This window comes from Cibotium barometz, chromosome 66 (assembly GCF_041138505.1).
Source record: "Cibotium barometz isolate CiBa-2024 chromosome 66, ASM4113850v1, whole genome shotgun sequence".
NCBI lineage: Eukaryota > Viridiplantae > Streptophyta > Polypodiopsida > Cyatheales > Cibotiaceae > Cibotium > Cibotium barometz.
The window spans coordinates 7,914,046-7,926,424 of record NC_141111.1 but is presented as its reverse complement, the minus strand read 5'-3'; the positions used below and the strand labels follow the sequence as shown (position 1 = coordinate 7,926,424).

General features: G+C 38.6%; 2 protein-coding genes across 2 annotated transcripts; one reads left to right on the top strand and one right to left on the bottom strand.

The window, feature by feature from the left end:
* On the bottom strand, positions 1-3,764 carry LOC147602723 (uncharacterized). Its single transcript, XM_086797605.1, has 3 exons — positions 3,209-3,764; positions 2,431-2,541; positions 1-2,299 (listed from the first exon to the last, which is right to left on the bottom strand). The coding sequence occupies exon 3, from the start codon at positions 2,290-2,292 to the stop codon at positions 1-3; it is 2,292 nt and encodes a 763-aa protein (XP_086653731.1). The 5' UTR covers positions 2,293-2,299; positions 2,431-2,541; positions 3,209-3,764.
* A 6,045-nt stretch (positions 3,765-9,809) lies between these two features.
* LOC147602722 (uncharacterized) lies at positions 9,810-10,563 on the top strand. The gene has a single exon (XM_086797604.1). It carries the CDS (start codon positions 9,838-9,840, stop codon positions 10,561-10,563), a length of 726 nt encoding a protein of 241 aa, XP_086653730.1. The 5' UTR covers positions 9,810-9,837.
* Positions 10,564-12,379: the final 1,816 nt, after the last annotated feature.

Here is a 12,379-nt window from a genome sequence, read left to right as displayed (position 1 = left end):
TCAAACTTGGCATGTTCTTCTAGCTTTCACAAGCTCCCATATTTTATACACTTCCTCCCACTCAATGCAAGTGGAATCTGGCGGTCCAAGTAATGACACTCTCATGAGTGCTTCCAATGTTTCAACTTTCAAGCATTGACGTCTATTGCTCTTGATAAGGTTTTGCTTGGAAAAGCCCCTTTCACAAGCCACTGATGAAATGGGAAGCACTAAAATTGCTTGCCATAATCGCACCATGTTAGGAAAGGCATCACATTGTGATGTACATGAAAACACTTGCCATGCATCCTTGAAAGGCATTCCACCACATCCAATATACATCCTGCTCACAAACTTTGAAAGCTCCTTTTTGCATCCCTCTGCATTTACTACATTGTCTCCAAGTTTTGTTAACAATCTTGACAACCAGAGAGAAGTCATCTCCCCTCTAGTCTTTTCATTATGAGGATAATACACAGGACTAAATAATTTAGTCGCATTGAAAAAATACATGTCTGGAAACCTATCATTAATGCAATCAATCAACTTTTGCACAAATTCTTTTGCCATGACAATACATGCATCCTTAGTGCCATCTGCCACATCCAATGCATAACCATCCTTATCTTTCCCAGGCATACAATGATACAAGAGCATATGCACATATTCTTTTCCTTCCTGATTTGTGTGACATAACACACCATTTCGAGTTCTTTCCATGAACCCTTTTACATGCTTTGTGTCTTTGCCAAAATCTGTACCCAAAAACTTTGTTTGGAGAGAGGATATTGTCTCCTCAATGTAGGTGGTTAAAGAAGAGATGTCTATTGTTTCTTTCTGAAACTCTCTATTAAGAGCATCCAAATCCAACAATACATCAGCAAGCATATGAATCCAAAATAAAACTTTGTAGACTCGCAACTTATCATACCAAGCCTTAGCACCTTCCTTCCAAAAGCTCAAGATAGCAGGAATCAACTTTGTCAATCGTTTCATCACTGCACCTCTAGCAAGCCATCGTACCTCATGAATTTGCAAAACCTCTAGCACATGAATGTTCATTTCATGAAGAAGTTTTTGAAACTTCTTATGCCTCACACTAGAGGCACTAATCCAAGAGTAGATTTTATTTGCAATTTTATCAATATATGACAAGCATGGAAAGCATTTACAAGCATCAAGAACCGCCAATGCCTCTCTATGTGCAACACAATGCACGCTGAGAATATGTGGTACAATTCCTGCAAGCTTAGCAACAAGACCATCACGGCATCCAAGCATTGAGCTATCACCATCAGTAGATATGCCTACTAAGCGTTGCAAATCAAGTCCAGCATGAGAAAGTGCCTTTATGATTACATCAAATTTTGTTTGTGCACATCCATCCTCAACCAAAAGAAGTCTCATAAACTCAACTTTACATATTCCCATCCCTTCATTTCCCAAAAATGCAACATAGATAATCAAATGTTTCTCTAGTCCCCTATCTGTAGTCTCATCAACAGTGAGAGCATAAAAGGGGCTAGACAAGAGCTCACGCAAATGAAAATCATGTAGATATTGAGAGATAGAGAAAATGAACTCTTTACCTGCCATAGTGTTGGTGTAAGTACCAAACAACTTTTTGGGTGGCATATTGTTCACTTCCAAATCATGGGCAAGTTCACATAATGCTTCAAACTTCATGATTGCCAAATCTTGTTTTGCAATAAAATAAGCCAATTTCATGCATGTTATAACCCGATTTTTGGACTTACCTTTCATCACATTAATATGCTTAGGCATCTTAACATTGTTTTCATTACACCATCTCGAGCGTGAAAAGCCATGCTCCTTAGAAAGGTGATGCTTATGGATAGCACCAAGCTGAATGATTTTGCAACCCTTTCCCCTACCCCAAGGTCCCTTTGCTCTATACTTTTCACACCATATGCATTTCATACGCTCTATGTCTCCATCTACAATGAGTTTCAAAAATTTGTAGGTACCTTCCCATTCTACTCTATACTTACGAATACATTGCTTCTTGGTTGAGGAGTCTCCCTTGTTCAACTCTATCGATGGAGGTGAGGTTTCATTCAATCCAAACATTTCCACATCATCATGCAGCTCATCCTCTCTATCCTCAATCTCTTCATTGCCCGCATTATCATCACTACAACTAGGTGTCCCAAATACTTCATACTCCCATTCCCTCCCTGGGGTAGAAGAACATGCTTTAGCCTTAGCTTTAGGGGGTAGTTTAGGTTGAGCTTGAACTTTCGGTGGAGCACGAGGTAAGCCTAGAACTTGGAATAATGTAGGTTGATTCATTATTGTACTACACCAATATTAAGAAAGCTTATTTAGTATATGCTCTTTAATATGAAATTTAATTTGAAGTAAGCAAAGTTTAATAACTTATAATAAACATACATTTCAATATGCAATATATGGTTATAGATGACTTACATGCCCAATCAAATGTTCTCCCTTGATGTGTATGGTGACACTAGCTATCTGAATAAATGCATGTGTGCATTCCTCCCAGGCTCCCAGAACAAATCAAAGGGCAGGTCCGGGCTGATTATTCAAAGAAGAAAGAAAGAATTAGAAATTTAGACGGTCCTTTCCGAAAAAATTAAAAAGCATATACCAAAAAAACCCTACCTTACCCTACCCTACCCCAATCTTCGCCACCTTTCCTTTCTCTGCGCACCCCCCACACCGCCTTTCTCTGCGCATCTTGCCACCTTTCTCTGCGCACCCCCTTGCATACCCCTGCACCCTACAGGCTACACCCTCTGCAGTGAGAACATGCCTCCCCCTAGCCTCACCGCCCTCCCTCTCCATCGCATCACATCTCCAGACTCCACCCCTGGCCCACCCTCCTCTGCTACCCGTAACCCCAATCCCTTCTCTTTGCGCACCCCACGGTCCACCCCTATTTGCTTCGCCTCTTCTTACTCATGGCTTCATCCAACCCCCTGGGCCCTGGCCCCTCAACCACCCCATACTGAATCCTCCCCACCCATTTTCTTCCTTTCTAGGCCTGCGCCCTCTCACGAACTGGCTAAGAAACACGCTAATGGCCTGAATCAACTTCTCAGTAGTTGCAACTTGCAATGCAACGCTGTGCGGCAGTCTGCAGAGCTGTGCTTTGATTTTCTACAGGACGATTGCAGACACAAAATTACAAAAGCAAGCAACAAATTCATTACATGAAAGAGAAGCACAGAATTCTACATACCTGCCGTGTAGATAGACCTGCTTTAAAGCTTCATCCTTGACTGACGTCCAGAGCTTCACCTATACAACTACAAGGCATCCCCTCGCCGGCGAGCTGCCAAGAATCCACGCCGCACGGTGCGATGGAAGGAGCGAGGAGAGCGATGGAAGGAGCGAGGAGAGTGTGAAAATGAAACCTAAGCGAGAGAGAGAGAGAGCCTAGGGGGCCACGTATTCATGAAGATAAGATTGAATAGTTTATATAAAAATTTTATAAGATATCTAAACTATAACACTATAATATATATACTATAATACTATATATACTATAATACTATAATACTATATATATATATATATATATATATGTAAAGATATATATTTGCACTCTATTATATATATATACTATATAGTATATATATTATAATTTATATACTATATTTTTTTGAAGCCTTGGTGATTTAGGAGGGCTTCAATTTGAAGCCTTGCATGAAAAATTGGGCTTCATGGTTGAAGCCTTTAGAATATTGTAGGGCTTCATTTGAAGCCCTGCACAGCCATTGAAGCCCAAAACGGGCTTCAAATTTAAGCACTGGAGCCGACACCAATTTTACTAAAAATTCATAAAAATTTAAAATTATTTAAAATCTGTCAAAACCCTGAGAAAATCTAAAAAATCATAACTCTTATAGCAGCGCGTTGCTTTAGGAATTGTCTAGAAATGCTGTGAAAATTACTCAAGTAACGGTTTAAACTTTGAAAAATACCCAGCAACTCCAAAATTGTTCAAAATTCAGCTGCTGCTGCTATAGCTATAGCAGCGCGCTGTTGTACCAAGTACACCATGTTGCTGTCAAAAGTGAAGAAAACTTGTAAAAAATTGTGAACATCTGAAACTTGCTAGAAAGCACTTAATCAAGTCTAGTATTATAGCAGTGCGTTGCTTTATCCACGGCTCTGGCTCTAGTAAACCTTGAAATTGCCTAGTGTTTCTCTCAGTATCATCATTCTGAACTCAAAAGTGACAGAAGTAACCACTCTTGCAAGTGTGCTGTCATATCTTATAGTAGCACACTGCTTTACCAAGTTGCCCAATGCTAGAGAAATAATTACTTACCCTGTGTCAGTGCCTTGTACCCTACCTGAACTTGTCTGAAGTGTCTCATGCACCTTAGGTCTGATAGAGTCTTAGGATCCGAAGTGGGACCTGATGACAATGCATCAAACAATGGAATATCAAGCTTTCTGTCTAGCTTTGTAGCCTTGAGAACAGGAGCCTCTGATTGTAGCTCATCTTCAATGCAAGGACCTAGACCAGAAGACAACACAAGCACCGACGACTCGATGAGTCTAGACAGTAACATGGAAAACACAACAGAGACCAGGGTCTCAATAGTTCCTAACTCTACATATGTCGAAAGTCAGCGGCGGGGTTCGGGGGGCAACGCCCCCCGGTGGGGGACGGGGGGACGGGGGGGCGGGGGGGCAACGCCCCCAACGGCGGGATCCGGGGGCAACGCCCCCAGCCGGGGGTCCGGGGGGCAGCGCCCCCCGGTGGGGGTCTGGGGGCAACGCCCCCTGGTGGGGGACGGGAGGCAACGCCCCCAGCGGCGGCGGGGTCCGGGGACTGCCGGTAGTCCCCGGCCCCACGGTAAGACCTATGTGTGATATGAAAAAAAATCGATTGCTTAATTCTTACTACGAACTTTGATAAAAGTGATTTTTTAAAGATAATTCCATTTATTGTCAAACGTCCATTTTTTATAAACATTCTCATTAAATGTGATATATTCTTGAGAATATATGCTTCATTAAAGAAGATATCCTTTAATGATGTGAACCTAAAAGTGATTTTTTAAATAATTTCATTTATTGTCAAACGTCCATTTTTTATAAAAGTTCTTCATTAAATGTGATATATTCTTGAGAATATATGCTTCATTAAAGAAGATATCCTTTACTGATGTGAACCTTTTCTAAGAATTTGAATTTGGCCCTCTCTTTCTACCTTCTCTCTCTACGATTTCTCTCTTCTCCTAAAAACGTACTCTTCTTCTTGCTCGCACTTTCGACCCTGGTTTTTGTTCTTGCTCTCTCTGTGATGTTTTCTCTGCATTACGCCTCACCTAAGCTCTCTAATCAAAAGATTTAGTTATGCTTTAGCAAGATTTTGACCCTTCATGTATGTTTCATCTGCATATCTACTTCTTTTCATCTTCTTGTTTCTGTCTTCACACGCTAATCAGACGCTAATCAAAAGGGACTTTGCCAGCAAGCTTCGCAACAACAACAACCATTCACAATATTGACGCTAATCAGAACTTTGCCAGCAAGCATCGTAACCATAGCCATTTAAAGGTAGACTCTTTGCCTCATGCATGTTCTTTGTTTTCTTGATTTTTTGGTTCATAATACTTAATTACATAATTAATCTTTCTTAATCATAATTAGCCTAGTAAGATAAATGAGATCATATAGTACATTCATGACATAAAAATAAAAATATGGTTAACTTTACACCCAGTTTTCTTAAAATCGAGAATGTTTCTTGACTAAGAGCCTACTTGAAAAAACAAACAATGTAGAAATAAGAAAACAAGTATGAAACTAACCTTGATCAGTTTTTCAACACTCTTATTATGGCAAAGATGCGACCCTGTCCCTTGAGAATGCTTATGTCTTGCTGATTCTTCTTGTATGCTGCGTTGACCTTGCTTGTATAAGCGTACTTCTATATACTACTTGCACATATGTGTAATCACTCGCTATGCAGAAAATAGTGATCTATCCATGTAGCACAATAGAGACTAATTGGACATTGTAGAATAATTCTCTGTATATGTATGCATTTCACATGAAATGACTTTTTCAAGACACACATATACTTGTGCTTACAAAAGAGGTAACAAAAATATACTTCTGGTTATATGATGCTTCAAACAAAAGTGACTGTGTGGCCAAAAGCCATGGTCAATGTGAAAGCTTCTTTCTGAAATAGCCATAGGATATTGCCTTGTGGTCAAATCTTTGTACCTCAACTATTACACGTAACATGTTGTGTCTCTATTGCATATCAGACTAAAATCGGATGAAAGTAAGAAAATCATGCATACTTTCAATGTCACATAATAATATGGCTAAAATCCATGGGCACCTATGTTTGATTGTTACATGGAATTATGGTTAAAATCCATGGACACCTAGGTTATTAAGATGGTTCTTTTTGTGTTCTAATTTTTTTTAAATCATCTTATATCCAAGATCACTTGTACATTGAAAGGATTTAAGGAAGTTGGCCAAGTAGAGCTGTCTTCTAAGAGTAAAACCAAACATAGCAAAGTTTTTACCATATGGTCAAATTCTATAGAAGACATCTCCTTCAAAAACCCATGCTACGCATAGAGTATAAATTATCAAATGGCCACTTTCATGACAATATGTCCACGATGAATCTATGACGATGTCTACATGAAATTTGGTATTACAAAAAAACCAAACATTGTGGCATGAGAGTATGGATAAAATCCATGCTCACTTCTGTATATCCATTAGTGATCTCTAACATTAGTGCTCTCCATTGTCACAAGATTTGTTCATATGGTCAAATTCTACCTTATAATTATTACATTCAACATTTTGGACACATAGGCTTTTGCCTTGTGGTCAAATCTTTGTATCTCAATTGTTACATGTAACACGTTGTCTCTCTATTTCATGTCAAACAAAATTTGAAATTATGGAAAAAAAGTAAGAAAATCATGTATTCTTTCAATGTTGCATAATAGTATGGCTAAAATCCACGAGCACCTATGTTTGATTGTTGCATGGAATCATGGTTAAAATCCATGGACACCTAGGTTACTAAGATGGTTCTTTTTTTGTTCTAAAAATCTTTTTCAATCATCTTAATTACAAGATCACTTGTATATTGAAAGGCCTCAAGGAAGTTGGCAAAGTAGAGGTGTCTTCTAAGAGTAAAACTAAACAAAGCAAAGTTTTTTCCACATGGTCAAATTCTATAGAAGAGATCTCTTCAAAAGCCCATGAATATGAATTATCAATTGGCCACCTCCACTATAATAGGTCCATGATGAACCTATGACCATGTCTACATGAAAATTGGCATTACAAATAAACCTTTCATTGTGGCATGAGAGTATGGATAAAATCCATGCTCACCTGTGTTTGATTGTTGCATGAAATTATAGCTAAAATCTATGAGCACCTAGCTTACAAAGATGGTTCTTTTTGTGTTCTTAAATTGTATATGGATCAAGATCACTTGTATATGGAAAAGCCTCAAGGCTAGATAGAGATTCCTTCTCAGAGTAAAACTAGAAAGAGAAAAGTTTTTGCCATATGGTCAAATCCTATGCATGCATATTATAATCATAACACTATTGAATAAAGTTTTGGCCATGTGGTCAAAACCTAATATTTCTATGCAATATCTTGCCATATGGTTAAATTCTAACTTAAACCCTTTCTATGATGATATTTGGACATACATTGGTCAAATCCTATGCATGCATATGGTAATCATAACACTATTGAGTAAAGCTTTGGCCATGTGGTCAAAACTTGAGATTTGTTTCTAATATATCTTATTTTTTGTACTTATGTAGGTTTATTCAATGGCAAAGAAATCTACTTCGGCAAGGAAGGAGAATCAAATCATTGATGGAGTTAGTGGGGATTTTGTGTGGCCTTGGTTTATGGATGTTTATGACAAAGAAGGAAAAAGGGCAAACAATGTCCTTTTATATGCTTTAAAGCTTGAGGATTCAACATATGATCAAGTTGGGATCATTGAGGGGTTGATGGATGGATGTGCTGGGAAGGAAGGGATCCCGTGTATTGTAGTAAAGATCGAGGGAAAGAACATTGAATACAACCTGGATCCCTTATCTTTTCAATCTACACATATAAAAGAGGATGAAGTATACTCTTTGAGAGCAATGGGTTGGAGCCTCCCAGAGGAGATATCAGGCACACAGGACATAATAGCTACATTTGAGTCTATCAAGCATAGTGAACTACTTTTTCCTACAAAACATGGTGTTCGACCAAAGAAGAGGACAAAGATTCAAGATGCACAAGCACAATCAATAGCTTCAAACTCACAGGCTCTTGGTGTGAGTGTACCTCCTAACACTCCTCTAGACAACACAAACCAATCTTCAAAGGCACAAGTAATCCAAGCAACACCTTTGGTGTCACTTGAAGTCAAGGGTGTTGAAAGAACCTTTGACTTTCGAGACATGGTTAAGAAGAAGGGTAAAAAGGATGGTTCAGGATTTCACATGTTTGAAAAATACTTTCCATTTGGCTCAACCACACAGTTTCCTATTGATGTTGGTAGATGCTATGAGGCACCACCTTTATATGCCTATAGAACACTTTGTTGGGATTATGTGCAAAAGTTGACATCATCTTTTGTAAAGAATCCCATGAATCCAGCAACAGTAGCATACCTCATGCCCTTTTTGGAGGAGAGTGATGTGAAGCGACCCATGCATCGTGACGAGGTGGAAGTGGATAAGCTACATTCTTACTCCTATTGGATCATATCAGGTCTTCACTCAATCCATGCGGCAAAGATCTATATCCTAAGTAGCACTCATCGATGCCTAGCAACCAAACATCTATATGCCACAAGGAATGCAAGAATCTTGGTGGACTGTCCTGCTGAAATGTGCATTGAGCTTTCTAGGATGACAAATATGGAATCCCACAATGTTATGAAGAATGGTCCTTATCTTGAGCAACTTCAACAAGTAAGGGATCAATGAATAGCATTTGGGTCTCCACCAAAACCTCAACAAGGGCTTCCAAAGGGTAGTCCTCAAAGAGTACCATGGGAGGTAATGATGTACAACCTTAGCTTGTCTTATTCAAGATGCATTTGGTGTTTTCTTTCTCATTTCATATTTTTATTTTTGATAGAGATTTATAGAATACATTGGAGAAAAGTGTGCATCACGTGATTGTCATATGATAGTGAGCACACAAGAGATATTTGATGGTTGGATTACCATCATGAAGAGATACTCAAAGGGGGAGCTTTCATCTCAAGAGGATACCACCACAAAGAAGGGAAGGCAGCCTTCTCCCGCAACTTTTCGTTGCCTTATGGGTCTAAAGGATGGGGACATCCTCACATTACAAAAGGAAGTTAATGATGGAAACATCGTCTTTCTTAGAAATAAATGGGACAAAGAGGATGTTGTTGACATGGAGACAAGGGCAAAGTAAATCAAGCAAGATAGGGTGCTCCATGAGGAGCTAGTTTCTCTCTTCAATGCCTCAACTCATGCTAGCAATAGTATGATGAAGAGTTGGGAAGATCTTGTTGCTGAATACGACATCACCAACGATGTATACACAAAGATTTTAGGTGTTTGCAGTGATTGGGTGTCAAAAAAGCTCACACGTGGGGCTGATGCAGGACCATTGCTAAATGGTGCAAAAGACATTGTGAACTTTCTTATTGTGAAGAAGCAAGATCCTCTTCATTCTTCTACTACCTTACCTTGGCAAGTATATATTGTGGGGTGCAACCTTGAGGCATTCGATCTTATATACAATGTGTATAAAGATCCTATTACCATTGGTGTGGTTGTCCTAGAAGCGGCACATGGAGTTGGGGGCATGACATGGGATTCTATCATGTTTGGAAAGGTGGTCTTCACATTGTTAAAAATGACATGTGAGCCTAAACAATTCATTTTGTTGTCATTTCTCAACCGCAAACAAATGGCAGCTATGGAGGAGGCCCTTGAGAATCTTTCATGCAAGTACCATATGCAAGTTGGAAGTGTTGACTTCCTACCAATGGCCAAGAGTCTTGCTTTTGGGGCCATGGATTCATTTGTTGTGTTGACACTTGTGACCATGGAGAAAAGCTTCATCAATCTAGATCGATATGTTGGAAATTCCAACAAGCCATGCATTTTGGATAATGAATCCATTGAAGCCATTGACAAAGAAGGAAAGGATGGAGAGCTTGAAGAAGAACAAACTATTGCAAAGGCCATATTTAGAAAGAAAAATAAGGTCATCAAGGCTACAATCAAGGCATTCAATGATGCACATGAGGTTGTATGTGATATATTCTCATGTGGTGTTGCATCAACGCTCGCATTGGAACATCACATGAAGACTATTGCAGTGGTGTGCAATAGTCAAGAGCAAAGAGAGATTGAAGCGGCATGTTGGAGAGCCCATGAGAGCGCCAACCCACCTACAAGTGCTCAAGAGGTTCCTCCCATTGGTGCTCTAGCTCTTGACCTACCGTCGGAGGGTGTGGATGAATCAAGCCAAGACATAGCAAATATTATTATGAAAGAGAGGCTGAAGGCTACTTCAGGTGCTTGAACCTCTCTATCTCTAACTTTTGTCAATGAGAACACTATGGTGTAAGGTTGAACTTGTGTTTTGGAGGATGGTTTCATGACATAACATTTCCTAAATATTTTCTCATTTTGTGGTGCTATCTAAAGCAAGCCTTACAAGCCTATTTCTCTCAGTTTTGTGTTTATTGTTTAAGAGTCCTTTTCTAGAAATATTTTCATCATATTGTACCTAAAATTGGTTGCAAAAAGTTTGTGCTTCTGTATTAAAATACAAGTATGAAGTACATGATCATGTTGGAAGAAATATTTTCTTGTATGGTATAGCTAGAATGCTTCAATCAATTGCTATTACATTACTTTGATCCAAATGTTGGTATTGGTTTTCTCTAAAGTTTTGTGTCCTTCAATATTTTGCCATGTGGTCAAATATATTAGAAGAAAATGTTTTGTGTCATACAACTACATTGAGTTTTTCAATTTCAATTGCAGTGCTTTGATTGAAACATTGGTATGACTTATATTATCAAAGGTGTCAATGTGGTGTCTATTGATATTAGGCCACATGATCTAATATTTTTTCTCTTGAAATATGTTTTTCTAAGTATGCTCAACATGCATGTCCTACATGCACATCAATGTGGAATATTGTAGCATGTGTGTATGGAAAAATATTCTAAAATGTTCATTGCAACTATATACATTGTTGTATCTTAATTCAATAGTCATATAATATTACTTTTTGAGATTTTTTTGCCACATGGTCGAAAATATATTTTGATGAAGTATCTACCATCCATGCATACTATTTGCATATTAAATTTAATGTCTTATACAATGTACATATGGAATAGTACAATAAACTTAGCCCTATTGAACTATATATAATGTTTTTATCTTAGCTTACTAGCTCTAAAATGGAAAAAAAAAACTTGTAAGAGACTAGATGTCTATTTTGTTCTTAACCTTTGTGTTGTATGATAGAATGAATCAAATTTGACTAAGAATAGTCTATTTGCATATTTGGCAGATTTGAGCAGAGCAAACAAAGTAAGTGATGTGGCCTTGGCGAAAAGTGCTACCAAACTATGTGTGATACTTGATCTCAATGGTCTTCTTTTACAACGTTGTTTTTCCACATCAAAGAGGTTCCAAAGTTTTCGAGTGGGCAAGCAATGGGTTGTTCTTCGACCAAGATGCATTGAGTTTCTTGAAGCTACATTTGCAAGATTCCAAGTGGGAGTTTGGTCTACAGCTTCACACAAAAATGTCATCGCAATAATCAATTGCTTGGAGAGCTATGCAAAAAGGAGATATCCTTTTTTCATGATTTGGGGACAGGAGAAATGCCATACGCATCCACTCAAGATCATCTATCGGCCAGACAAGATGAGGGTGGAAGCAATGTTCAAGCCCCTTCAGTATGTGTGGAATGAATATGGCAATGTTTGTGAACATAGCAAGACTATTTTGATAGATGATAGTCCCTACAAGGGGTGTCCTAACCCTCTTGAGAACTGCATCTATCCACAGACATTTGATGTTAACCAAGGAGACTCAATCTTGATTGAGGAACTTCTACCCTACTTGACTCGCTTAAGTGGATCCCATGATGCACGTGAAGTCATAAAATTTGATCGATATGGACTTGAGCCAGTTCAATATGGACATGAGTTGTACACACAATTCAAGGTTGTGATTGACACATGGCTTAAAGGAGATGATAATGCTATGTCATCTTCATCATCAGTACAACCCAAGAACATCAATCGTGGAGATGGAATATATATGAAAAAATCTTCAATCACTTCTTGCTTGAAGAGATCATCAATTGTACAAGG

Bases quoted from the DNA above. Each gene is read 5' to 3' on its own strand.
- LOC147602723 (XM_086797605.1), bottom strand. From the start codon at position 2,292: ATGAATCAACCTACATTATTCCAAGTTCTAGGCTTACCTCGTGCTCCA.
- LOC147602722 (XM_086797604.1), top strand. From the start codon at position 9,838: ATGACATGGGATTCTATCATGTTTGGAAAGGTGGTCTTCACATTGTTA.